This window comes from Anolis carolinensis, chromosome 2 (assembly GCF_035594765.1).
Source record: "Anolis carolinensis isolate JA03-04 chromosome 2, rAnoCar3.1.pri, whole genome shotgun sequence".
Taxonomy (NCBI): Eukaryota; Metazoa; Chordata; class Lepidosauria; order Squamata; family Dactyloidae; genus Anolis; species Anolis carolinensis.
Window position 1 is genome coordinate 157,467 of NC_085842.1, and position 27,736 is coordinate 185,202.

At 45.8% G+C, this 27,736-nt stretch overlaps 1 protein-coding gene, 1 long non-coding RNA gene and 1 pseudogene across 4 annotated transcripts in view; 2 read left to right on the forward strand and 1 right to left on the reverse strand.

The window, feature by feature from the left end:
- The window catches only part of LOC103281434 (zinc finger protein 658B-like), a 68,185-nt gene extending 57,305 nt beyond the window's left edge, over positions 1–10,880 (forward strand). For all 3 annotated transcript variants that reach the window (XM_062972726.1, XM_062972725.1, XM_062972727.1), the window contains one exon: positions 5,879–10,880. In XM_062972726.1, the coding sequence (XP_062828796.1) occupies positions 6,160–8,142 (1,983 nt within the window). In that variant the 5' untranslated portion in view covers positions 5,879–6,159 and the 3' untranslated portion in view covers positions 8,143–10,880. The remainder of the gene's footprint in view (positions 1–5,878) is intronic.
- Positions 1–27,736, forward strand: part of LOC134296834 (zinc finger protein 658B-like) — a 135,878-nt pseudogene that overhangs the window by 57,355 nt on the left and 50,787 nt on the right.
- LOC134296881 (uncharacterized) lies at positions 424–5,882 on the reverse strand. The gene is made up of 2 exons (XR_010003704.1): positions 5,752–5,882; positions 424–1,213 (listed from the first exon to the last, which is right to left on the reverse strand). It is a non-coding gene; the product is annotated as an uncharacterized LOC134296881 (long non-coding RNA).

Below are 27,736 nucleotides of genomic sequence, written 5' to 3' on the forward strand. Positions count from 1 at the left end.
CTTGGAGGCTGTGCTCAACACTGGACATGGGGGAGGGGGGGGGGGGCTGTCACTTCATCTTCCATGTTGAGGAGCTTCTTCCCGATCAGTGTCCTTAAGGGCATCTTTATTACCTCCCCACTGAAAGCAGTACCTATTTATCTACTCACATTTCTGCTTTCGTCCTGCTTGGTGGGCAGGTGAGCTGTGGCTATTTAAAACTGAAATAGACTGAACATATACCAATTCCAATTAACACGTTAAAATATGACACGATGTAACAAATGACATAAGGTAAATGACAATATAACAAAATTTGAAAAATGTTCTGCTTCTGGTTTGAAAGTATTATTTCCTGTTTTATTGTGCATTCCTTACTTGGAAAGGAGTTGCTCTACTCTGGAAACTTGGTTTTGTGGCTGCCACAAAGGAGTGAGAATTGAATTGGTTGAGACCTGGTGATGAGGAATTTATTGAAAAACCAGAGCAAAATGTGCTACAGCAGGATGTCCCTCCCGCAGAAACCAAGTTTTTGGGTTTGAGAAACTTTTCCCATGTTTTTGTGATGGAATCCATTAGGAAATGGCATTTCTTAAGTTCTTCTTGATTGTTCCTGGCAACTTGCTCCTTTTTAAAGAAAACTGTGGTTTCGTTGTATTTATTACCAAATGAATTTTAGAAGATTATTAGTCAAATCTGTTTGTTAGTAAGTTAGTGTTATACGTACACGAATTAATAGATACCATTATCCTTCACCCCCCTTTCCCGCTACACAGCCTTTCTATGAACTAATGTCTCTTACATGAGGGGTTTGTCCATACTATTTAAAACAGATATAAAACAATCATCTGTTAAAGCACCACATTTGAAAATCTCATTCTTCTTGATCTCTTGTTCAGCCCATTTTTTCTTTTTTTATCTTCCGATCAGCGTTTTTAGTTCCAACTACTCATCGTTTTTTGGACTTCTCCTTTCTTTAATATCTGCTTTCACTACGTCCTGCTTTCACCATTCAAGAATATAATCTCGCTCATTCTTGTTTAAAGGCATTGTGGTCTCTTTCTTGGCCTTTGTTTCCTGTGCGGCATTCAGCATTTGCTTCAGAGGTCTGAACAACCTGTGTCTCCTTGTATACTCCAGCTCTTTTTGAAGAGATTTGGTTTGGCCTCTTCTTCTGGCCCCAGATCTCTTCTGTGGTATCTTCCAACTAAATTGGAGGCTTCTCTTGTTCCAGCTATAATAATAATAATAAACAACTTTATTTTTATATCCCGCCCCATCTCCCCGAAGGGACTCGGGGTGGCTCACAACAGGAACAAGCCCGAAACAACAACACAACATATTTGACAGAAACTTAAAACATTCCAACGATACACAAAATAAAATATGGACAATACATTAAAATCCAAGCAGATAAAATCAGAGTAATTAAAAGCAAACCAGTGGGGACAGGTTTCATAAAGTGCTGTATCATGGAAATAAGTAACCGCGATAAAGTGCCATACGCTTTTAAAACATAAAGAAGTATTCTAATAACCGCTCTATTGGGCCTATTTATTCAAATGCGCTCCGGAACAACCATGTTTTCAATTCCCGGCGGAAAATGGGCAGGGAAGGAGCTAACCTGATCTCCTTAGGGAGAGAGTTCCAGAGCCGGGATGGGGGCCACTGCCGAGAAGGCCCTCTCTCTCCCTCGTCCCCACCAGCCGCATTTGAGACAAAGGCGGGGGCGAGAGGAGCGCCTCCCCGGATGATCTTAGGGGGTCCCCGGACTGTGGTAGAGGTTCCTTCTTTGGAGGCTTTTAAGCAGAGGCCGGATGGCCATCTGTCGGGGTGCTTTGAATGAGATTTCCTGCTTCTTAGCGGGAGGTTGGACTGGATGGCCCATGAGGTCTCTTCCAACTCTACTATTCTATGATTCTATGATTCGCGTTGGTTCGTAGGAGAGGAAGCGATCACGTAGATAGGCAGGTCCTGAACCGTTTAAGGCTTTATAGGTAACTAGCTGTGCCCGGCCATGCGTTGCTGTGGCAAAGTGGTGGTGGTGTTGGTTAAGATTTGTTGTGTAATTTTTATTTGACGTTATTTGTATTTTTTAATTAATTTTATTGTAAGTTATCTTTTTATTTTTTATATTTTATTATTTTCTTGTATAATTTTTAGTTATTTTTTGTTATTATGGTATTTTATTATATTAATTTTTTAGTGTTTTTAATTATTTTTTTAATGTTTTTTATTATTTTTTATTGGGTTGCTAGGAGACCAAGTTGGAGGAGCTTAGCCTTCTAACGGGCAGCAATTGGATAAAAGCAATTATTCCTCTCTCTCTAATTAGGACTTTATTTTTCTTTTCTTTTTGTTGTATCAACCTAGAGGCGTGGATGATGGGTTGTGTCGTCAAATTTCGAGGTTGGGGGGCCTGTAGTTTTGTTGTTTTGTGGGTCGCCGTGATGCCATTACTCTTTTATATATATAGATAACCTGCACCTTTAATTTGGCCCAGAAACTTTTGGAAACTTTTTCAGTTTCAATTGTCCTTCTTTGGGGGCCACTAGAGAATTCTTCATGATAGTATTCACTTGATCTAGCTTGTTGTTGGCACTATCGATTAATCCATTCAAAATTTCCACTGGTTTCATAACTTCTATATGTTTAACCAATATCTTATTATGTTGTTTTCCTTTCTCCATTTTAGGAGTTTTCAACTGAACATTGGATTTGTTATGTAACCACTTTCATCCAATAGATGTCATATTGTGATAAGTTTTCAAATAAATGTCTTTTCTAAACAAGCTCCTCTATTTGGCAATGCTTCAGGAAGATGTTTTGACTTCTGTTCAATTCAAGGTCTCACTGAAAAATCTTCCTTATTTCCTTTCTCTTTTCTCTCTAATCCAGAACATTACAAATCACGATTGCATTGGGACTGTACCTATTTCGTCACAAGAAGAACTTCACTTTATCTTCGATTTCAAAATTTGAGCTTCCCCATTCATTCTTGTTTCTCCTCTTTCTTCCTTTTCTGTTTTCAGAGTTACCTCTTTGTCTTTGTCTATAACAGATTTCATATGCAATAGGGTAACATTGTAAATCAATGTTTCTCAACCAGGGGGTCGGGACCCCTGGGTAGGTCACGAGGGGGATGTCAGAGGTGTTGTCAAAGACCATCAGAAAACACATATTTCTGATGGTCTTAGGAACCCCTTTGGCAGTCCTTGTGAATGTGATCAACAAATTCTCTGGTTAATTGGGGGACTAATTATTTATTTATTTATTTATTTTATCAGACTTGTATACCGCTACTCCCAGTTTGGCTCAGAGCGGTTTAAATTAAATTAAATAAATTAAAACAATACACTTAGCTTTAAAATAACAATAAAAACAGACATAGCCCCATGTTTTTCACCCATCGAAAGCTTGTCGGAAGAGCAAGGTTTTGCAGGCTTTCCAAAAGGCAAGTAGGCCTCGGATAGTTCGAGTTTCAACTGGCAAGGCATTCTATAAATGAGGGGCTACAATCGAGAAGGCTCTCTGCCTAGTAGAAGACAAATGATAAGTCCGTATGTTAGGGACTTCAAGCAAATTTTGGTCTTTGGACCGAAGTAATCTCTGGGGTTGGTAGGGGGATAAGCGGGCCCTCAGGTACGCCGGCCCCAAACCATGTAAGGCCTTAAAGGTTAGTACCAGTATCTTGAAATTAATCCGGTACTCAATCAGTAGCCAGTGCAGCTGTTGTAGAATTGGGGTGATACGCCACCTCGCCGGCACCCTGGCGAGAAGACGAGCTGCCGCGTTTTGCACCAGCTTTAGTTTCCGGATCACTGACAGAGGAAGGCCAATGTAGAGGGCGTTACAGTAGCCGAGCCTCAAGATGACCGTCGCCTGGATCACCGTAGCCAGGTCGTTCCTAGAAAGGTAGGGAGCCAGTCGCCTAGCCTGACGTAGATGGAAAAACGCAGATCTGCTCACAGCAGAGACCTGGGCCTCCATTGTGAGCAGAGGGTCCAATAAGACACCAAGACTTTTTACAGAAGATGACGGACGCAGTGTCTCGCCATCCAGGGTAGGCAGCTGCATCTCCCCCCCACCCGGACGGCCCAGCCAAAGGATCTCCGTCTTCGCTGGATTCACCCTCAACCTGCTGGCACGCAATCATCCAGTAACGGCCTCAAGGCACTGATGGAAACTATCGGGTACGGAGTCCGGCTGGCCCTCCATCCTCAGAATGAGCTGAGTGTCATCAGCGTACTGGTGGCACTCGAGCCCAAAACTCTGCACCAGTCAGGCAAGCGGTCGCATATAGATGTTAAATAATAGAGGAGAGAGAATAGCTCCCTGTGGGACCCCACAAGTTAGTGGAGACCATGCGGAAACCATCCCTCCCCTCACCACCCGCTGTCCCTGATTCTGGAGGAAGGAGGACACCCATTTAAGGGGTATCCCCCTAACCCCCGTCATGGCTAGGCAGTGGGTCAATAGATTGTGACCGTATCAAATGCTGCTGTGAGATCCAATAACACGAGCAGCGCTGATCCGCCTTGATCCCTTTGGCAGCGAAGCTGATCTGTGATGGCAACTAGCACAGTCTCCGTCCCGTGCCCCCTACGGAAGCCGGACTGGAAGGGATCAAGTCCAGCTGTGTCATTGAGGAACTGCTGCAACTGTTCCGCTGCTGCCCTCTCAACCACCTTGCCCAGAAACGGAAGATTCGAGACTGGGCGGTAGCTAGCGGGAACCGAACGATCCCAGTCTGGTTTCTTCAGCAGCGGAGAGACCATCGCCTCTTTTAAACCCTCTGGAAAAACTCCTTGCTCAAGGGAGCTATTTATTATATTCAACAGAGGTTCACGTAATCCCTCCAGGCAAGATTTTACTAGCCAGGAGGGACACGGATCGAGGGAGCAGGTGGTCGGCCTAGTTGCAGTCATCTGGTGGCACAAGCTATACCTGGTACTACCCAGATGACGGTCAGAAGCATCATCTTTAGCACATAATTTTAGTTCGAGCCACAACATTGTCTCCTGTGCAAAAGCAAACTTTTGCCTTTATTTTTCCTTCATTTACAATGTAATGTCTTCCTGTCCTTGTTGCCTTTCTATGAATCCGCTGCAGTTTGCCAATGTCCTTTCTAAAATGGACTGAACTGAGCAGAACTGGGCAGGAATCATGATGTCTCCCACCCAAGGGTGCTGTTGGAGTGCAGAAGGATCTGGAGGGCAGCAGGATTCCCACTCACCCTGGGGGTCTGTCCATCTGTCTCCTCTATACCGCCTTCTCTCATGTACTGCTGCTAGGCTGAGTGCCTTGGCTCTGGCTGAAGTTACATACCTTTGTGGTATAGGTTTTGTAAGAATGCAGTATGTCAAGGAACTTTGTGGCCTAATGTGCTCTCAGTGTCTCCAGGCGCCTTGCTTTAGAAACGTGGGGCAGGGATCACGCTGCAGGGAAAGAGAGGATCAGGAAAATATCTTTTTCCCGAGTTGGGAGAAATCTACACAAGAAAATGAAGTATTTTTCTCCCAAGACTGATCACTTGGGATAGTCTGTCCATACAGATGGCCACTCAGGTTTTGAGTGGAGATGTGAAGAAGCGGGATCTAGGTAGGAAATGCTTTGCATCGTTAGCCCCTTTCCGTGTTGACCATATTATTAGAGGCCTTCCTTTACCAAGGTTGGATTAGACACAGGATCTTAGGCCGCTATCCCCTTTGCAGGGATTGTTCTTTGTTGGGCAAGTGTTAAAGTGCTTCTCAGGAGGCAACGGGCTCATACCAGTTGGGCCAGTCTTTCTCCCCTCTTCCCCTGTGATTGCTACAGCACTAGGCTATTGTTCTTCATGTTCAATGAGATCTTTCTGTACTCTGCTCCTGATAAGATTTTCCTCTTATTCATCTCGCAGGTAACCTCTAAACGAACCTTATGAAGAAAACATTGCCCTTTGCCTTACGTCTGAAAGGAAAGTACGCAGGATTAACAAGAACAAGAAATAAATTGGAGAAATTATATTTCAAGCTACATACCTTTGAATGTAAGGAAAGGAAGGATTGTGCTGTAAAAAGAGGGGTTGGTAAAGAGAAAATAAGGCTACAGCAATACAGAGACTGGGAAGAGGAAATGTCCTATTCAGGAGTCCATATCTGTGAACTTCAGGCATAATATTAGAATAATAAATGTTAAAAAATGGAAACTTCATTGTCAAAATCACACACAGAGGAGAAGCGACATAATTGTAAGGACTGTGGGAAATGTTTCATTGGGAGAAGTTCTCTTGCTAAACATCAACGAACTCACACAGGAGAGAAGCCATATAAATGTGTGGAATGTGGAAAGAGCTTCAGTCAGAGTGGAAATCTACACACCCATCAAAGGACTCACACAGGGGAGAAGCCACATACATGCATGGAATGTGGAAAGAGCTTCAGTGAGAGTGGAAATCTACGCACCCATCAAAGGACTCACACAGGGGAGAAGCCATATAAATGCATGGAATGTGGAAAGAGCTTCAGTAAGAGTGGACATCTGCGTATCCATCAAAGGACTCACACAGGGGAGAAGCCACATACATGCATGGAATGTGGAAAGAGATTCAGTCAGAGTGGAGATCTACGCACCCATCAAAGGACTCACACAGGGGAGAAGCCACATACATGCATGGAATGTGGAAAGAGCTTCAGTCAGAGTGGAGATCTACGCACCCATCAAAGGACTCACACAGGGGAGAAGCCACATACATGCATGGAATGTGGAAAGAGCTTCAGTCAGAGTGGACATCTGCGTATCCATCAAAGGATGCACACAGGAGAGAAGCCACATAAATGCATGGAATGTGGAAAGAGCTTCTGTCAGAGTGGAGATCTGCGTATCCATCAAAGGATACACACAGGAGAGAAGCCACATACATGCATGGAATGTGGAAAGAGCTTCAGTCAGAGTGGAGATCTACGCACCCATCAAAGGATCCACACAGGGGAGAAGCCACATACATGCATGGAATGTGGAAAGAGATTCAGTAAGAGTGGAAATCTACGCACCCATCAAAGGATCCACACAGGGGAGAAGCTACATACATGCAGGGAATGTGGAAAGAGATTCAGTGAGAGTGGACATCTGCGTATCCATCAAAGGATGCACACAGGAGAGAGGCCACATACATGCATGGAATGTGGAAAGAGCTTCAGTGAGAGTGGAAATCTACGCACCCATCAAAAGACTCACACAGGGGAGAAGCCACATACATGCATGGAATGTGGAAAGAGCTTCAGTAAGAGTGGACATCTGCGTATCCATCAAAGGATACACACAGGAGAGAAGCCACATACATGCATGGAATGTGGAAAGAGCTTCAGTCAGAGTGGAGATCTACGCACCCATCAAAGGATCCACACAGGGGAGAAGCCACATACATGCATGGAATGTGGAAAGAGCTTCAGTAAGAGTGGACATCTGCGTATCCATCAAAGGATACACACAGGAGAGAAGCCACATACATGCATGGAATGTGGAAAGAGCTTCAGTCAGAGTGGAGATCTACGCACCCATCAAAGGATCCACACAGGGGAGAAGCCACATACATGCATGGAATGTGGAAAGAGCTTCAGTGAAAGTGGACATCTGCGTATCCATCAAAGGATACACACAGGAGAGAAGCCACATACATGCATGGAATGTGGAAAGAGCTTCAGTCAGAGTGGAAATCTACGCACCCATCAAAGGACTCACACAGGGGAGAAGCCACATACATGCATGGAATGTGGAAAGAGCTTCAGTCGGAGTGACTATCTACGTTCCCATCAAAGGACTCACACAGGAGAGAAGCCACATACATGCATGGAATGTGGAAAGAGCTTCAGTGAAAGTGGACATCTGCGTATCCATCAAAGGACTCACACAGGGGAGAAGCCACATACATGCATGGAATGTGGAAAGAGCTTCAGTCAGAGTGGAGATCTACGCACCCATCAAAGGATCCACACAGGGGAGATGCCACATAAATGCATGGAATGTGGAAAGAGCTTCAGTCAGAGTGGAAATCTACGCACCCATCAAAGGATGCACACAGGAGAGAAGCCACATACATGCATGGAATGTGGAAAGAACTTCAGTAACAGTTCGAATCTTCGTACCCATCAAAAGATTCACACAGGAGAGAAGCCACATAAATAGGACAAGTGCAAAGAAGCAGAATGTTTGTCCAAAGAACTTCTAACGACTATGACTCAAAAGAGACATGAACAGGAAGTGGAAGGGGAAGAAATCATATAACCATAGAGTTGGAAGAGACCTCATGGGCCATCTAGTCCAACCCCCTGCCAAGAAGCAGGAAATTGCATTCAAAGCACCCCGGACAGATGGCCATCCAGCCTCTGCTTAAAAGCCTCCAAAGAAGGTTCCACAGCTGAACTGCTCTCACAGTGAGGAACTTCTTCCTTATGTTCAGGTGGAATCCCCTTTCCTGTAGTTTGAAGCCATTATTCTGCATCCTAGTTTGCAGAGCAGCAGATAACAAGCTTGCTCCCTCCTCCTTATGGGATTTTGGCCTGCATAAATAGGGGCAGAGTGTCTAGATCCAGGGAAGTCATGCTCCCCCTCTATTCTGCCTTGGTCAGACCACTTTACCTGGAATCACACTGTGTCTAATTCTGGGCACTGCAATTGAAAGGAGATGTTGAAAAGCTGGAAGGTGTCCAGAGGATGGCGACTAAAATGATCAAGGGTCTGGAGAACAAGCCCCATGGGGAGCGGCTTAAAGACCTGGGCATGTTTAGCCTGCATAAGAGTAGGCTGAGAGAAGAATGAATAAATGCATGTACAAGTATATATGAAAATATCAATCTGGGTTTGTAAAAGGAAGACAAATATCACGTTTGATAGGAAGAGTATGAAACAAAATATGTCTGTCTCAAGAGAGGAAGTTAAAAGTGGGGATACTAGCATTAGATATATTTAATGCTTTGATTGAGATTATGAATTAATTTGGAATGGGAAGTAGAATAAAGGGATGATTAGAACTATTTTATTTGCTATGGTGATAGAATTATTTGCAAACGCCATTCAAAAAGGTAAGAATGTAGAAGGTGTAGGAATAAAGGAAAAGCAGAAGGTGAGCTTATTTGCTGATGACACATTGTTATTGATTAAATATCTGGGTAGGTCAAATGGATAGGAGAGAGGATCATTGAAAGATATTTGGGAAAACAACGGGTTTATATTATACAAAGAAAGAAGACTTTATAGAACAGAGCCATACGGGAATTAGAATCAAGAACAAATTAATATACCTGGGAGTAAGTATAACAAAGGACTTAAAAGAAATAGAAGAGGTAAATGTAGTAGCATTGAGGAAAATAGTTCAAAAAAATTAATACACATCTATCTTGGTTTGGAAAGACAGCAATACTAAAAATGAAAATGCTTCTGAGGATAAACTTTATACTTACATATACCTTATATTTATAATGCCATTTCAGATTACAGAAGAAGAGTTGAATACATTATTTCTTTGCAACATTTCTACCCCACCTTTCTCCACCCCAAAGGAGACTCATTTGGACAAATGATAAATACTGTAATGGCAGTCAAAGAAATTGACGAAACAAGTTACAGAACAGATCTCAAAAAGAAGAAGGATTAGCGCTTCCTCATATGAAAAAATATTATAAAGCAAACAGACTGAGATTGGTTATACAAGGAATGATGAAAAGGAGGATGTAGAATAGTTAATAATGGATTCAGGAAAAGTGGAGGAAGAAATTCGTAATATGTTTTAAAATAGTTTATGAAAAAAAAAATAAGGTAAACTGGGAACCCAATGTTGAGTAATGCATTAGAAATATGGAACAAATACAGGAGAAAGTTAATAACAGATGGCTCAATAATAACCCCAATTATAATGGAAAAGACATTTCCAAAAAATAAAAAATATATATGATGGATAAAAAAATTAAGGGGAAAAACTTAGATAAAATAGGGGATTGGCCAAAGGTTGGAATGAAGAAAGAAAAGATTAGGAACATAAAAATTTGAAAGGAATATCCAGTAAAATTTCTAAAATATTAATTGAAAAAAAACAAAGGAAAAGTAAAGAATAACACCTTCAAGAAGATTTGGAAAGAAGATATAGGAATGAAAATCAATGAAACAGAGGGGTTACAATTATGGGGACAAAGACACTTGAAAAATATATCCATATGTGTTAAAGAAAATTATTTAGTTGATATGGAAATGGTACCTCACACCCATAAGAATAGGAAATATAAATAAAAACTACTCAAACAATTGCTGGAGAGGATGCCAAGAATCGGGAACATACATACATATGTGGTGGCAGTGTCAATATATAAATAATTTCTGGGGAAAAGTATTAAGAGAGATAGACACAATGAACATTCAAATAGAAAGAAGTCTTAGCATGGCTTTATTCTCATTATATAATAATAAACAGTTGGAAAAAGAGGACAAAGATGCGATAACAAACGCATTAACAATTGCAAGACAGCTTATAGCAAGGAATTGGAAAAGGGAAATAAATATAGAGATAGAAGAATGGTATAAGGAAGTATGGAAACTGGGAAGAAATGATAGGTTGACGTGGAGAGGGATTTAGAAACAAAGTGGTTGTGATGATGTCTGGAGAAAATGTATTGGAAGAGGATTCAAAAAGAAAGACAGAATTACCTCCTCAAGAGGGAATGAAAAGGAATTTTGGACAGATGATAAATAAAAAAAGTGACTTGGGGGAGGGAACACGGTGGTGAGGGTAAGAAATCTGTATAAGCGTGAAAATAACAGTAGATGCCAAATGTTAATGTATTGTAGATTGTACTGAATATAATGTGGCTGCTGTAAAAGGATGTACGATTTTTTAAAAAAATAATAATAAATGTATTTGTAATTTGTATAAATATGCATTTGTTTTTCTTTCTTGTCTTTGAATATAAATTATTTTTAAAAACAGATTATGATGTAGCAGCTATAAAAGCCAATGTGATTCCAGGCTGTCCCGATAGGAGGATTCTGTCTATATCCAAGGAAGTCACGGCCTCCTTTCTTCCGCTTTGGTCAGACTCACCTGGAATGACCCTGTCTCCAGGTCTCGGTCCCACAATTCAAGACGGATATTGACAGGTCAGAATATCTCCAGAGACGGGATGTAGAGAAGGGCGGAGAGAGACAGCTGGGTATGTTTCACTTGGAGGAAAGAAGGAAGGGCTTCTCCCTCGGCAGGAAGGAAATGTTGGATCCCAAAAGGGTTGGCCGTGGTCAGGATGAGAGGTGGACGGAGAGGAAAGGCGTATCCATGAGACCCCGTGTTGCCTCCTCCTGGAATGGACTCCTAGGACCCTAGAGCCGGAAGAGACCCCCAAGGGCCACCCCGTCCTGCCCCCTGCCATGCAGGAAGGCACAATCAAAGCACTCCTGAAAGATAGCCTCTGCAGAGAAGCCTCCAGAGGAGACTCCACCACACTCTGAGGCAGCCTAGGCCACTCTCCAACAGCCCTTGCTCGTTCTTATTGTGTATCTTTGTATATTAAGAGAAGACCTGTAAATAGTTATAAGTAGTGAATAAATCAAGAATAAAACCTCCAAGGACTTTGGATGAAAGTCAGAACTCAAGAGTGTTTATTCAAAGAGACGAACTAGTTTACAAGGCAAGAGGCTGTGAAACTGTGACCAGGACTCTGCCGTGTTTTGGGGGTTGGAATCCACTCCTTGCCTATGAGACAGTCTGTCCCATTGTATAGCTGGAGGAGGCCGTGAGAGGACTGAATTCACCTGCCTGTCTAGCAGGGGTGTTGTGTGTGTGTTTTCCTCTGCTTCTCCTTTCCTTCCATCACTCATTAACACTGACTAGTTGTGCAGGCCTCACCTACACAACAGAAAGCATTTCCTGAAGGTCAGAGCTGTTCAGTAGTGGAGTCTGCTCCTACCAGAGTCCAGAAGAGTCTCCTTTGGAGGTTTTTAAGTTGAGATGGTATGACCATCTGTTGGGGGTGCTTTGGTGGTTTATTCCTGCGTGGTCTGAAGATGATTAGCCCCTCAGCACACAACCCAAACTGACTGGGAGGAGGAGGAGGAGATGTGTGTTCTTTCGCCATGAAACCACTGATCCCGTGGGTCGTGGAGTCCAGCCCCATTCTCTCCAAGCAGCGTCACCAGCCAGACCATCCTCCGCAGGTCACTCTCCAGCCCCTTTTTGGGGTCATCCAGAGAGAGGACTCCCTCCCCCCCACTTCTCTAGGGCCTTGCCTTCTTACCCAAATCAGAGATTCATAGAATAGTATATTTGGAAGAGACCACGAGGGCCATCTAGTCCAACCCCCTTCTGCCAGGCAGGAAAAGCAGAATCCCTTGCCAGAATCCCCGCAGGGTTCAATACTGTCTCCCACGCTGTGTAACATCTACAGGAAGCCGTTGGGAGAGATCATCTGAAGTTTTGGAGTTCAATGTCATCTGTACGCAGAGGTCTTCCTTGTCAGTCGCAAGGCCAAACAGGGCACAGGGTCACAGCCTGTGTTGGATGGGTTACCTGTCCAAACGTCTCTCCCCTTATGAACCATCTCGGAGTCTAAGACCGTCTGGAGAGGCCCTGCTCTCAATCCCGCCCTCTTCGCTGGCATGATTGGCAGGGATGAGAGACAGGGCCTTCCTTCTCGGTAGTGGAAAGGATGGGAAGAGAAGAGAAAAAGGAAGGAAGGGAAAGAGAAAAGAAGACAAGGGAAGGGAAGGAAGGAAGGGGAAGAGAAAATAAGGCAAAGGAAAATATGGGAAGAGAAGAGAAAAAGGAAGGAAGGACAAGAGAAAAGAAGACAAAGGAAGGGAAAGGAAGGAAGGAAGGAAGGGGAAGAGAAAATAAGGCAAAGGAAAATATGGGAAGAGAAGAGAAAAAGGAAGGAAGGACAAGAGAAAAGAAGACAAAGGAAGGGAAGGAAGGAATAATAATAATAATAATAACTTTATTTTTATACCCTGCCTCTATCTCCCCGGAGGGGACTCAGGGCGGCTTACATGGGGCCAAGCCCGAATAAAAACAGTAGCGGTATAAAACACAGCAATAGACAACAACTTGCACAAAAAAAAAAAATTAAACATTAGCCAATAAAAAACAAGAACTAATAAAAACATGGATTAAAACTGAGAGATTGTAAAAGTAGACTGGGTAAGGTGCACCATATAAATATTGTAAACACAAGGTGACTGATAAAGTGCTGCAAATTCTGGAAGTGCAAATTGGGATGGGAATAGACAAGTCTATTCGAGTTGACAAAGGTAAAAGGTGCAAACCGGTACAAGAATGGTCACAGATACAGATTGCTTCTGGATTAGCAATCTTTATCTAAAGGCTTGAGTCAAGAGCCAGGTTTTCAAGCTCTTTCTGAATGCTACCAGGGTGGGGGCTTGCCTGATTTCCCTGGGGAGCGAGTTCCAGAGCCGGGGGGCCACCACGAAGAAGGACCTCTCTCTCGTCCCCATCAACCGCGCTTGTGACGGAGGTGGGAGCGAGAGGAGGGCCTCCCCCGACGAACGAAGAGATCGTGCAGGTTCGTAGGGGGAGAGGCGATCACTAAGGTAGGAGGGTCCCAAACCGTTCAGGGCTTTGTAGGTGAACACTTGCACCTTGAATTGGGTCCGGAAGGTGAACGGCAGCCAGTGGAGCTCCTTAAGCAGGAGGGTTGACCGCTCCCTATAATTTGCTCCAGTTAGAAGCAAGGCTGCCGAACGTTGAACTAGTTGGAGTTTCCGGGCCGTCTTCAAGGGCAGCCCCACGTAGAGTGCATTGCAATAGTCCAGTCTAGAGGTAACTAAGGCATGGACCACCGTGGCCAGATCAGACTTCACGAGGTAAGGTCGCAGTTGGCGCACAAGTTTTAATTGTGCAAAGGCCCTCCCGGCCACGGCCGACACCTGAGCATCAAGCGTCAGTGCTGAGTCCAGGAGGACCCCCAAACTGCGGACCTGCGCCTTCAGGGGGAGTGCGACCCCGTCAAGCACAGGTAGCCACCCAATACCCCGATCGGACATACGACTGACCTGGAGGACCTCTGTCTTGTCGGGATTAAGCTTCAGCTTATTCGCCCTCATCCAGCCCATCACAGCTGCCAAGCACTGGTTCAGTATCTGGGGGGCTTCCTTGGAGTTCGGTGGAAAGGAGTAGTAGAGTTGAGTGTCATCTGCGTAGAGATGGCACCGAACTCCAAAACTCCGGATGACCTCTCCCAGCGGTTTCATGTAGATGTTAAAAAGCATGGGGGACAGAATGGAACCTTGCGGGACCCCACAGGTCAAAGGCCAGGGGTCCAAGCAGGAGTCCCCCAGCTTCACCAACTGGGAGCGGCCCTCCAGGAAGGACTGAAGCCACGACAGAAGCCGTCCCAGAAGGATACCATGGTCGATGGTATCGAAAGCCGCTGAGATGTCCAAGAGAACCAGCAGGGTCACACTCCCCCTGTCCAGCTCCCTGCGGAGGTCATCCACCAAGGCGACCAAAGCCGTCTCAGTACTGTGACCAGGTCTAAAGCCAGACTGCGATGGGTCCAGAAAATCGGTGTCATCCAGGAAACCCTGGAGCTGCGAGGCAACCACCCGCTCCAGGACCTTGCCCAAGAAAGGGAGGTTCGAGATTGGTCTGTAGTTGTTTAGAATGGCCGAATCAAGGGAGGCCTTCTTCAATATAGGCCTCACTATGGCCTGTTTGAGGACAGATGGAAATTTGCCTTGATCCAAAGAGGCATTAATTATCATCACAAACCACTCTACCAACCCTCCTCTGGCCGATTTAATTAGCCACGAGGGGCAAGGGTCTGCAGAGCAAGTGGTCACTCTCACCGCCCCAAGGATCCTGTCCACGTCATCCGGGCGAACAAGCTGAAACGAATCCCACAAGTTTGAACAGACAGGTGCCTCAGTTACCTCTTTTGGCATTGCAACAAAACTAGCATCCAAGTCGAAGCGAATCTGAGCGACTTTGTCTGCAAAGTGGTGCGCGAACTCGCTGTGTAGCGGAACCTTTGTGCTACGGTCCTTGTTGAGCGCAGTGGAGGGATTGGAGACGGACAACTGGAATAATTCCAAGAAAGCAGTTTTATTTGGCTAGTGGCCACTAGGGTTCCCCCTCGCACAAAATAAGTGCTTTTCCCAGGGAGAACCCCCAGCGGCGGGCTGAGTAAATATTTATACACACTACAGGGTTCGGGTTATGCCCGCCCACAAGCAAATTCATTGGCTTAGAGTTGTGACGCTGCTTGACTTGGACCCAATCAGCGCTGACCAGCGGTCCGGCCGCATTCTTTCTGTGCCGTGCTCACAATCATTCAGAGCGCCTGCGTGCGCATGCGCTGTTTGTTTATCTTTAGCTTTCATTTCTTCAGAAACACATGATTTCCCAGAAATCACATGTTTCTGTGAGTTTATGCACCCGGGTCGCTAGCCGTCGCCATCTCTGCCCATATATGGTATTTCCTGGGGTTCTTTAACCTCCCGCCTCACTCCCCCATTTTCTTTTTGCGAAGCGCATGTACAAAAGCTGAAGCAAAACATTATGGTTCCATCCAATCCCGCTTGGCTTGGAGTATGGCTATCTTTTCTCCAGGTAAAGATTGTGTGACACACTTAGTACACATTTGCATCATTATTGGAGTGCAGCACATAACTATGAGAACAATGAACAATCCTAAAATCCCTACCAACAATATGTCCTTCAACCATTCTACTGAGGGTAACCAGCTAGTCACCCAGGAGAAGGGAGACCAACCTTCTACCTCCTGGACATTATTGTAAATTAGCTTTTGCAATGACTCGATGTCATCTACAATAGTACTATTCAAGTTATGAAATTTCACTACACAACGCCCTCTAACCATGGCGCATAACCCCCCCCCCCCGGCCGCCAGTAGGTAGTCAAGTGTCCTGCTCACTTCAAAGGATCAGTCTGAACGCAGATCAGAGATGGCTGCTCTCAAATCCAATCTTTATTGAAGAACACATGACTTTGGAAAAGTCAGGAATGACCCAATGTTTACATACAACTATTTTTATAACTTTTGATGCTACGTAACACCACACGTAAATATCATCATCAAGTCCCACCCCACAATATCACATTACTACTTTACTATTTTCACACACTAGACCAATTACAATTGTTTATACTTTCGGCCCCAAATTCCCAGGCATATTCTATCTTCTTCTGCCAGGTGCTCCTGGGATTGTTTATGTTATGACTCCCAGTTACAGGGCTGAATTACCAAAGCCCTGTAACTGGGTTCCATGACATGGTGCCCTCCTTTTCTTCGTCCTCCTCTTCGGTTCTTCTTTCATCACAAGCCTGAAACAAAACAATAATTCTATGTGTCCATTTTGTCCAAAGTACCCATATATTTTTTCAGTAAGCTACGATGGAATACAGGGTGTATTTTCCCTAAACTTTTTGGCAATGTCAACTGGAAAGTCACCTCGTTGATAACACCCTGTATTCTAAATGGTCCAATATATTTAGGGCCCAATTTTTTCGAAGGTAGCCCCAGTTTGATGTTTTGGGTACTTAGCCACACTAAATCTCCTTTCTCCAATTTATCACCTTCCACCCTCTTTCTGTCTGCGAATACTTTATACTTTTTATGTGCTTCTTTTAAGGATGCAGTCACTTGACTCCAGCATTCCATCATTTGCGCTTTCCATTTCCCTGCCTCTGTTCCCTCATTCTCTGTCCATCTCGGCAGCTGGGGCAGAGGCTGTATTTCATACCCGTAAACTACCTCAAAGGGGGTTTTATTTGTTGCTGAATGTATAGTCGAATTAAAAGCTAGTTCTGCAAAAGCCAACCACCGAGACCAGTCATTTTGTCTCATGTTAGAGTACATTCGAAGGAACTGCCCAAGTGTCTGCTGAGTACGTTCTACCGCCCCATTTGTCATGGGGTGAAAAGCAGAACTTAAACTCCTTTCTGCTCCTAGCATTTCCAGGAATTTTTCCCAAAATTTTGCTGTGAATTGTACTCCTCTGTCACTGACAATTCTACTGGGACATCCATGCAGTTTGTAAATGTGGTTTATGTACAATTCAGCTAGTTTCTCGGCTGATGGTAGTTTCGTCAGTGCTATGAAGTGGGCCTGTTTAGAAAACAGGTCCAATACTGTCCAAATATAACGATGTCCTTTGCTAACCGGTAGTTCCCCCACAAAGTCCATAGCTACACATTCCCAAGGTCTGGTAGGTTCTGCTACTGTTTGTAATAATCCCATTGGCTTCCCTCCTCTCGATTTATTTCTGGCACAATCATCACATTGAACAACATAATTTTTTATGTCCTTCCTCATCCCTGGCCACCAGCAATGTTTTGCTATTGCTTTTGTTGTTTTTGTAATTCCTGTATGACCAGCGCTCTGGTTGTTGTGAAAACGATGCAAAATCTTGATCCTTAATGTTGCTGGGATATACAGTTTTTTGTTCACAAACCAAAATCCCCCCTTCTGCTCCCCCTGTTCTGCATTGGATGCGATCCACTGGTCTCCTTCATAAGACTGTTTCAGCTCGTTTCCCCAATTATCTTTTCCGTCGAGTTCAACCATAGCAGTGTTCTCTTTTTGGGTTTGTGCTCTTGTCCTGACAGCTAAACCCCATTGTTTGTCAGAGAATATTGTTCCCTCTTTTGCTGTGGGTATTCCTTCGTGTTGAGGCATGCGTGAAAGAGCATCCGCCAAGACATTCTGCTTCCCTTGAAAAAACTTTAATTGGAAATCGAATCTGCTGAAGTATTGCGCCCATCTAATTTGTTTGGGGGACAATTTTCTAGGAGACTTTAAATACTGTAGGTTCTTATGGTCAGACCAAATTTCAAATGGGATTCCGCTTCCTTCGAGGAAGTGTCGCCAGCATTCTAAGGCTTTTAATATGGCTAGTGCCTCTTTTTCCCATATCGGCCAACATTTTTCAGTTTCGCTGAACTTCCGGGACAAATATCCACAGGGTTTTAAGTTCCCATTTTGATCCTTTTGCAATAGTACTGCCCCATACGCACAGTCTGAGGCATCGCAATGGATTATGAAAGGGCTCCTGATATCGGGGTGTTTTAGAATGGGTCCTTCTGTGAAGCATTCTTTTAGGGTTTCAAATGCCTTTTGGCATTCTGGCGTCCAACTCAGTTTGGCGCCAGGAGCTTTTACTTTTGCTGTCTCTCCTTTCCCTTTTGTTTTTAAAAGCTCAGTAAGGGGTGCAGTTATTTGCGCGAAGCCTTTTATGAAGGATCTATAAAAATTTGCAAACCCCAGAAACGATTGCAATTGCCTCCTTGTTTGAGGCACTCCCCATTCTTTTACATCTGCTACTTTAGCTGGATCCATAGCTAACCCTTCTGGAGATATCCGATACCCCAGAAAGTCAATTTGAGTTTTATTGAATTCACATTTGGACAGTTTTGCGTACAGCTTTGCTTCTCTTAGTCTCTGCAAAACTTCCCGGACCAATTTTACGTGCTTTTCCTTATCTTCAGTTACGATCAAGATATCATCAAGAAATATGAATACCCCTCTGTACAATAACGGGTGTAGTATTTCATTTATAAGCTGCATAAAGCAGCCGCCTCCGTTTTTTAACCCGAAAGGCAAAATTTCGTATTCAAAATGGCCGAATGCGCAGGAAAATGCAGTTTTCCAAGTATCCTCCGGTTTGATCCTTAATTTATGATACGCTTCAATTAAATCCAGTTTAGTAAATATGCTCCCTTTCTTCAATACGGTAATTAAATCCTTGACTAAGGGCATAGGGTATTTATTGTCCTTAGTAATTGCGTTTAAATTTCGATAATCAATGCACAATCTTAGGGAGTTGTCTTTCTTTCTCCTAAATAACACTGGGGCCCCGAGAGGAGAATTGGATGGCTTAATGAAGCCTCGCGCCAGGTTTTTATCAATGTATTTCCTCAATTCCTCCTTCTCCTGCACAGACATGGGATACACTTTTGGTTTGGGTAAGCTTGCTCCTGGGGTTATTTCAATTTCTACTTCTATATTCCTTTTAGGAGGCAATTTACTGGCCTCTTTCTGATTGAAAACATCCACAAAGTCCCTGTATTCAGGTGGCAATAGCTGTGGGTCTATTTCCCCTGCTTCATCTTCCTCGTCCTCCTCTTCTGCAATTTTGCTTATCTCCCATTGCATCTGCTGTTCTTTGAATGCTAGGCTTTTTCCTCTCCAATCTACTTCAGGATTTGCCTGTTCGAGCCATGGTATCCCTAATATTACGTGGTATGTGGCAATAGGGGCTATCACAAAGGATATTCTTCCTTCCCATTTGCCTATTTTACATGGGATTCCTCGTATTTCCTTTGTAGATACTTCCCCAGCAGCGACTGATCCATCTAGCTGCGAAAATGCAATTGGGGAGTCAAGCGCCATCTGCTGGCATTTCAGCGCTCCTGCTAACTCCGGGGTTATGATATTTCTAGAACACCCACAATCCACAAATGCCTTGCAGGTAGCCCGATTTTCTAGCCCTGAGAGGCAGATTGGCACTACTATCATGCGGTTGTCCCGACTCACCAGTTTTTCTGAAGATTCTGGGGCCTGCACCTCCTCTTCCGCGCGCCTCCCGGTTGCTGGCTTGGGCTTTGGGGCTTTTGGCGGCTCCCCCTTCCGGGCCCAGCATTCTGCTGCTCGATGGCCCGTCTTCCCACATACAAAGCATCCCGGTTTAGGTTTGTTGTCATCTCCTCTGGAGGGAATCCCCGGCCTCCCTCCGGGTCTTTCCTGCTTCCTCGTTTCTCCTCGGCCCCTCGCCACCGGTCTTTGCTGGCCGCTGCCGCTCCTGAAGCGCTTTACTTGGGCCAGGGTGGATTCGACGCGCCCCGCTAGTTGAATCCATCCCTGGAGCGTTTCGGGGTCGTCTCTGTGCGCTGCCCAGCTGAAAATCTCGGGGCGCAGTCCCTCTTTAAATAATTCCACTTTGGTCACTTCAGACCATTCTGGTACCCTTTCCGCGAGGTGAAGGAATTCCTCTGCGTACTCGGGCACTGTTTTGTCCCTCTGCTTTATTCCTTTCAGCTGGTCTCGAGCCCTCAATTGCTCTAGCCGGTCTCTGAACCGGTTTTCCAGTGCGGCGAGGAAGCGGGGCACTGACCTCAGGCATGGGTCGCGTCTGGCATGAAGCTGCACATACCAGCTGGCTGCTCCTCGCTTTAGTGTGTTGCCGATGGCTCGAACCCTGCTTGCCTCGGAGGGGAATGTGTGTGCATTGTCTTCCATGTATCCTCTGATGCTAATTAGAAAAAAGTTCAGTTCATCTGATTCCCCTCCGTATTCTAGTTTGAGGTCTTCCCTTCTAGGCATCCATTCTGCAGCTCGTTGATGCTGTCTGGGAGGCATGGGGAAGGGTTGCATCAGGTTTCCTCGGGCGGCTCCTTGGAACACGCCGCGCCCCACTCCGGTGGTCATTCTGCGCGGCTCCCGAAAGTCTGCCGCCGCTGTCGGCTCTTCCGCCCATCCGCATACTGGCCTTGCTGTAGCCCCCTCATCTCGCCTTTCCTCGTCGTACGGCACATCCTCCTCCTCTTCCTGGATCCCCCGCTCCTCTCCGCCTTCGTCTGCAAATCCACTGGACCCGATCCCTGGCCCCAGTGGCCTTTCCACCCCGACGCCCATTCGGGGGGTTGGGAGCTCTGTTGGAGATGGCGGCCTCAGAGTTCCCAGGGCTCGCTGACGCTCCACTTCTCGCGCCATTCTGTCCCGGAACTCCAGCTCCCGCCAGTATTCCTCATCTCCCTCGTCCCTTGCCGCCACGGGACTCTGCGTTGAAGCTCCCCTCTGGCTCCAATCGCCTCCTTTGCTTGGCTCTCTCTCGGCGCCATATCGGATGTGCTCTTTTTGGAGATTCTCTTCCAATATTGGCACTATTCTCCCCACGGTATCCGACAGCCTGGATAAATGAGTTTCCAGGATGGATAACCGCTGGGCCACGGTCTCCGGCATGCTTCCTCCAGATCCCCAACTGGTTTCTGCCGCCGCCGGAACGCCTCTTCCCCCTCTGGGAATCCTCTGGGTCACGCCGTCCGGCTTGGGGTACCCCGTAGAGGAAGCTATGGCTTGCAATGTCTCTTCTGCCAACGGCAGAGCTCCCAGCGGAGGCCCCTTTGCTCCGTCATGGCTTTGATCTCCTTCCCTGCTCATTATCACTTCACTGCAAATTTGCAGGAGGGTGAGAACTGGATTCCTGACTTAATTGTCCTGCTCACTTCAAAGGATCAGTCTGAACGCAGATCAGAGATGGCTGCTCTCAAATCCAATCTTTATTGAAGAACACATGACTTTGGAAAAGTCAGGAATGACCCAATGTTTACATACAACTATTTTTATAACTTTTGATGCTACGTAACACCACACGTAAATATCATCATCAAGTCCCACCCCACAATATCACATTACTACTTTACTATTTTCACACACTAGACCAATTACAATTGTTTATACTTTCGGCCCCAAATTCCCAGGCATATTCTATCTTCTTCTGCCAGGTGCTCCTGGGATTGTTTATGTTATGACTCCCAGTTACAGGGCTGAATTACCAAAGCCCTGTAACTGGGTTCCATGACAGTCAAGGGCCAACTTATGCTGTAGGGCCATCTGGCTGATTTCTTCTACTTCAGACTGGATTTCCCGGAAAATTTTACCAGTGGCATTTATGGACTTTTCAAGGCGGCAAGTCAGGCCTAGAACACTTCTACGATTTGCTTGAGCTACAATCCCTGGGTAAGCACCCGGGGTCAACAAGCCTGTGATCAGGCCTCCTCCTACACGGGAGGCTTCTGAACCTGACAGGGCCTTGTTAATAATGACCTCATCCGAGCATTCTGGTCCTAGAGGGCCTGTTTGCACAATGTCCCGTTTCAGGCGCTGATGCCTTTTGTGTAAGACCTGAACTGGGAATGTCAAATAACCCACACCGACACACTGGTAGTTGCCAGGGTGATAATTTGTGGCCCATTTATCAAAGAAAAACCATAGATTTGGATCCCTAATTTGCCATAACGGACAGAGGCTTTTACCTAGGCTCAGTTGGGTTAATTGTTGCAGTATGTTCATATAAGATTTTAGGCCCTCAATAGAATCATTCACACTAAATGTAGGATAATCTGGATACATGCTAGCCCACTCGGTTGCGGTTAGATTTAATCGTGAGACATAAGATGTATTAAATCGTCCATGTAGATAGAACCGGTCTCGACAATGGGAGTAATTGCCTAATCGGGAAAAGAACGCCTGCCTAGTTCCCCAGTGTCTCCACTCAGAATTCCATATTCCCGATCCTCCACAACAGAAGCACAAACCCCTGGTGGAGGTATGGTATCTAAACCGTCGAAACCTAGTTTGATTTATTTTTTGCGGTATGCTAGAAAACACGGTAGGTGGACCCTCCTGAGCCTTGGACAATCCCTCCAACACAATCTGTGGTTCATCAATTAAATCGGGAAGAAATGAAAAATCTCCTATGGTGAGGGGGTGTTCATATATTAATGCTACCTCTTTCCCGTGCTGCTCAAACATATAATTGGCATGTTCTTTTATCCAATTCCCATGTGCTCTTTTTCCAAAAGAGAGAATAAAACTCAGCACAAATAATATACCAAACACAGTGCGCTTTCCTCCCCTCCTCATAACTTGTCTCCCACTTTTTCCTCTCAAAATGTCTAGCCACCATCTCCCGGAGAGCGCCTTTGTTGGGCCATGCTGCGACATACTTGACCACCGACGCTCCGTTGCACCCGAAGGGATCAGCTTCATGGCCTTGTTGACCCCTCAGGGAGTTGCCGGATGATCCTGAGTCTCAGGTCCTCACCAGGAACTCGCTCCGTCCGCCACTCCTCAGGTGCTAGTTTTACACGGGTGTAATGTATCCACGGCTTAATCTCCTTCACCTTCACTGCAGTGGGGGTAGACAGGAGCACAACATAGGGTCCTCGCCACTTGGGTCCCAATGGCTCAATCTTCCAATCCTTGACCAGAACCTCGTCACCTGGTGAAAAACAATGTAGAGGTGTGGTAGGGAATGGTGGGTTCAATTCAGAAATGTATTTTTCTAACTGCTGCATTTGTCTGCCCAAAGCCTGAACCTGGGCCAATGTCTGTTTCTCTCCTATGAGGTGTTGCTCAGCTCCTGTCTCTAAGGCTCCCTTCAAGTTCAAAGGGGGTCGTCCATAGAGTCTTTCAAAAGGGGAGAGTCCTGTCCGTTTGTGTGGTGTACATCTGATTCCTAATAATGCCATGGGCAAAACCACCGTCCACGGCAATCCTGTCTCTTGGCAAAGTTTCCCAAGCTGAGCCTTTAATGTCCTATTCATTCTTTCCACTTTTCCAGAAGATTGGGGTCTATATGCACAATGTAACTTCCATTTTATGCCCAAAATTCTACATAATCCTTGCACGGCCTGTTGAATATATGCTGGGCCATTATCTGATCCAATTTCCAAGGGTATGCCAAATCTGGGAATAACATCTTTCATTAGAGCTCTTGAAACCTCCACAGCCTTCTCAGTCTTTGTAGGGTAAGCCTCCACCCATCCTGTGTATGTGTCCACGAACACCAGTAAATATTTGTATCCTTTGTATGGGGGCATTTCTGTAAAGTCAGTGACTAAAGCTTCAAAGGGTACCCCACCCACATGTTGGACTCCTGGTGGCTTGAGGGGTCCTTCTCTGGGGTTATTTTTGATACATGTCCAGCATCTTCGGGCTGCTGCTGCCGTTAGGCTATGTAATCCATCGATATACAACTGTCGTCCTAGCAGATTTGCCAATGCCATTTTTCCTAAATGTGTGTTTTGGTGCATGTGTTGGACTATGTGCCATGCCAAGTCCTTAGGGACGTAGACACGGGCGTCTGGCATCACTATGAGTTCTCCTGACCACTGACCCTTCTCCTTTAAGGCCCATTCTTCTTCCTCTGGTGTATATGTAATGTTATGTTCAGTTAATTCTACCTGTAGGGCCATTACCTGATGTTCAATATAGGGCAGCCTAGCTGCCTCTTTGGCTGCCAGATCAGCCTGCCTATTTCCTTGCACTACGGGATCGTCTCCACGTTGGTGCCCTTTACAATGCATCACAGCCACCTGCCTTGGCTTCCAAACCGCCTCCAGGAGATCCACAATCTCTCCAGCATGTTTCACGCACTTTCCTCCAGACGTGAGGAGCCCGCGCTCCTTGTACAGTGCTCCGTGTGCGTGGAGGGTAGTGAAGGCATATTTTGAGTCTGTGTAGACGTTAACCCGCTTTCCGCTTGACAATTCCAACGCTCGGGTCAGGGCAATCAATTCGGCCTTCTGGGCAGAAGTCCCCGGGGGCAGTGACCCTGCTTCCAGCGTCTCTCCCCCCCACCGGACAACCGCATAACCTGAGTGTCTTTGATTATTTTCCATAAAGGAGCTTCCATCTGTGAACAGAGTGTCATCCACCTTAGTTAGTGGCACATCCTTCAAATCTGGTCGACTGGAGAATACCTCATCCATCACCTGGGCACACTGATGGATCTTGGTGTCTCCTGGAGTCGGGAGCAAGGTGGCCGGATTCAGAGTGGAGCAAGTCTCCAGGGTCACCAGTGGGTTGTCACACAACAATCCCTCATATTTAATTAACCTCTCACTTGTGAGCCAGTGCGGTCCCTTAGTGTCTAACAGTGCCTTAACGCTATGGGGCACCTTAACTGTCAGTGGCTGTCCTAGGGTCAATTTATTCGCTTCTTTGATTAAATCTACTGATGCTGCCACAGCCCTCAGGCAAGGTGGCAATCCACGAGCCACTGTGTCCAATTGCTTTGACAAGTAGGCAATCGGCCTTTGCCATGAACCTAGTGGTTGGGTCAATACTCCAACCGCTGTTCCTTCCCGCTCTGCAGCGAACAGAGTGAATGGTTTTTCCAAATCGGGCAGTCCTAATGCTGGAGATGACATCAATGCTTCTTTTAATGCCTTAAACGCCTGTTGACATTCTTCTGTCCACTCAAACGGATCTTCTCTTCCACCTCTCGTAGCCTGGTACAGCGGCTTAGCCAACACGGCGTAGTTGGGGATCCACTGTCTGCAATATCCTGCTGATCCCAAAAATTCCTGCACTTGTCGCCGGGTACTGGGAGTGGGGATGGCGCAAACAACTTCCTTTCTTTCAGCTCCTAACATCTTCTTTCCTTCGGTCAGATGGAACCCCAAATATTTCACCGTGGGACAGCACAACTGGGCCTTTTTCCTTGATACTTTGTAACCCTTCATTTCTAATTCCTTGAGTAGCCTCAAAGTATGTTCTCTACTGCCCTCTAGTGTCCGGCAAGCGACAAGCAGGTCATCTACATACTGAAGCCAAATTCCCTCTTCCTTAGGTATTACAAAATCCTGTAAGTCTTTGGCCAGGGCTTGACCAAAAATGGTCGGGCTGTCCCGGAACCCCTGAGGAAGGCGTGTCCAAACATACTGGGTCCTTTGCCCTGACTGCTGAGATTCCCATTGGAAAGCAAAGATCGGTTGGGATACAGGGGCCAATCGAATGCAAAAGAATGCATCCTTCAAATCCAATACAGTAAACCATTTGGCAAATGCTGGTACTAGACTCATCATGATGTATGGATTAGGCACTACTGGGGTTAGGGGAACGGTGACTTGATTTACAGCCCGCAAATCTTGAACTGGGCGATATTCTCCTTGTCCTCCAGGTTTCTTGACTGGGAGCAGGGGCGTGTTCCACGGGGAACTGCATGGTACCAATATCCCATGCTGCAGAAGTCGCTCTAGATGCTTTCTGATCCCCTGCACCGCCTCTCGACTGACGGGATACTGTGGCTTACATATGGGTCCCATTCCTCTTTTCACTTCCACCACCACCGGTGGAACATATTTAGCTAATCCTGGAGGATTATCTTCTGCCCACACTAAAGGAGTCTCATGCCATGGCCATTGTATTTCTTCAGTAAAAATCCTAACTTGAAACAGTCTCCATTCCTCTTCCATGGGAAATGATAGTTCCATTTGTCCATTCTTCATGAACTGGAGTTGTGCTTGTAATTTTGATAAAATGTCCCTTCCCAACAAAGGGACTGGGCAGTCTGGAAGATATAACATCTTATGCTTGACCTGATGTCCGGCCAGATTGCAGGTGCGTTCCTTGAGGAAGGGGCACTTCTGGGTCTTCCCAGACACCCCTATTACTTTCGTAGTTTCCCGAGTTGGTGGACTAATTTTTGTATTTACTACTGATTTTTCGGCACCTGTGTCCACTAAAAAGTCCAATTGTTGGTCCCCGATTTCAAGTGTGACCATCGGCTCCCCGGGGTCCATCAAAACAAGAGCCTGGCTTCCTCATTCCTCTCCTCCATCCATATCTTCCCATTCTTCTTCCATCACAGCTGCTGCAGCTATCACCTCTCTCGCAGGAAAAGGTACGTAGTTTCCACGTCCTCTTCCCCTTCCTGGGTTTCTTCCTCTCTCAGGCCTTCCTCTTTCTCTCAGTCCTTCCTGACTTCCTTCTCTTCCTTCTGGGCATTCACCTTTCCAGTGTCCAAACTTCTTACATTTAGCACATTGGTCTCGACCTAACCTCCGAGGGGGCCCTCTTCTTCCTCCTTGTCCCCCTCTGGCATATCCTCCTCTTCCTCTCTGTCCACTTGCACTCTGTTCCATCATGGTAACTAATGCTTGGTATTCCTGCTTCTTCTTCCTGTCCTTCTTCTCTTCTTCTACCTGGTCCCTTGCCATATAAACTTGATCTGCGAGTGCCAACAATTCATTCATAGTCTTTCCTAGAAATCCTGGTTGCTTTTGAATCTTTCTCCGGATGTCAGGAGCCGCTTGACTGATAAAAGACTGTTGAATCGCCCTCCTACCGTTTTCATCCTCCAAATTATACGGGCTATACTTTCTATATGCTGCCTCCAGCCTTTCCAAAAAGGCTGTTGGTGACTCAGATTTTTCCTGTACCACTCCCTGAATTTTTATAATGTTGACGGGTCGCGGCGGGCCCCTCTTTACCGCTTCTACCAATATACGCTGGAATCCTTTCAGTCTCTGCAAATGTCCTTCTTCTGCGGTGTCCCATTGGGGATCTATTCCACAGGAAACCTCTGTGCTCCCCACTCGGCTGCATCACCATCTTGTGGGGCCCCAACCTGGGCTATGGCTACCCCATTATTCAACACTGCTCTTCTCTCTTCTGATGTGAACAACATATTCAACAATTGTCTGCAATCTTGCCAGGTGGGATTATGGGTTGCCATAATCCCTTCCAATAGCCTAGCCATAGCTTGGGGTTCTTCACTATAAGGTGGAGTATTATTTTTCCAATTCAAAATGTCACTACTACTGAAAGGCACTACCTGGTATGCTTGAACTATCTCATTCCTGTTGTTTATCACAGGCACCGTTCTCAAGGGCATCTGGAGGGCCGGTCCGGTTGGTGAATCACCAGGCCACACCGGAGCTCCATGTCTCCGAGTTTGTGCCGGAGAAGCATCACTGGGCATCCGTTGTGACCTCTTCTTTTCCTTTGTTTCCTCCTGATATTTTTCTAGGCTAGGATAGTGTTTCTTGGCTGCTTCGGTTGACTCTGGAGAGTAGGATGGGGGTCTCGTTCCTAGTGTAGGTGCACCGGGGGCTGTTCCCTGGGGTGGGGGCGGTGGCAAGGGTGGCGGCAATAATTCCTGTTGTCTAGCCTGTACACTCAACTGTAAATCTGGGTAGTCCTCCTCGTTGGATTGGAAAACTTCCTTCTTTTTCCCTTCCTTCTTCACCACC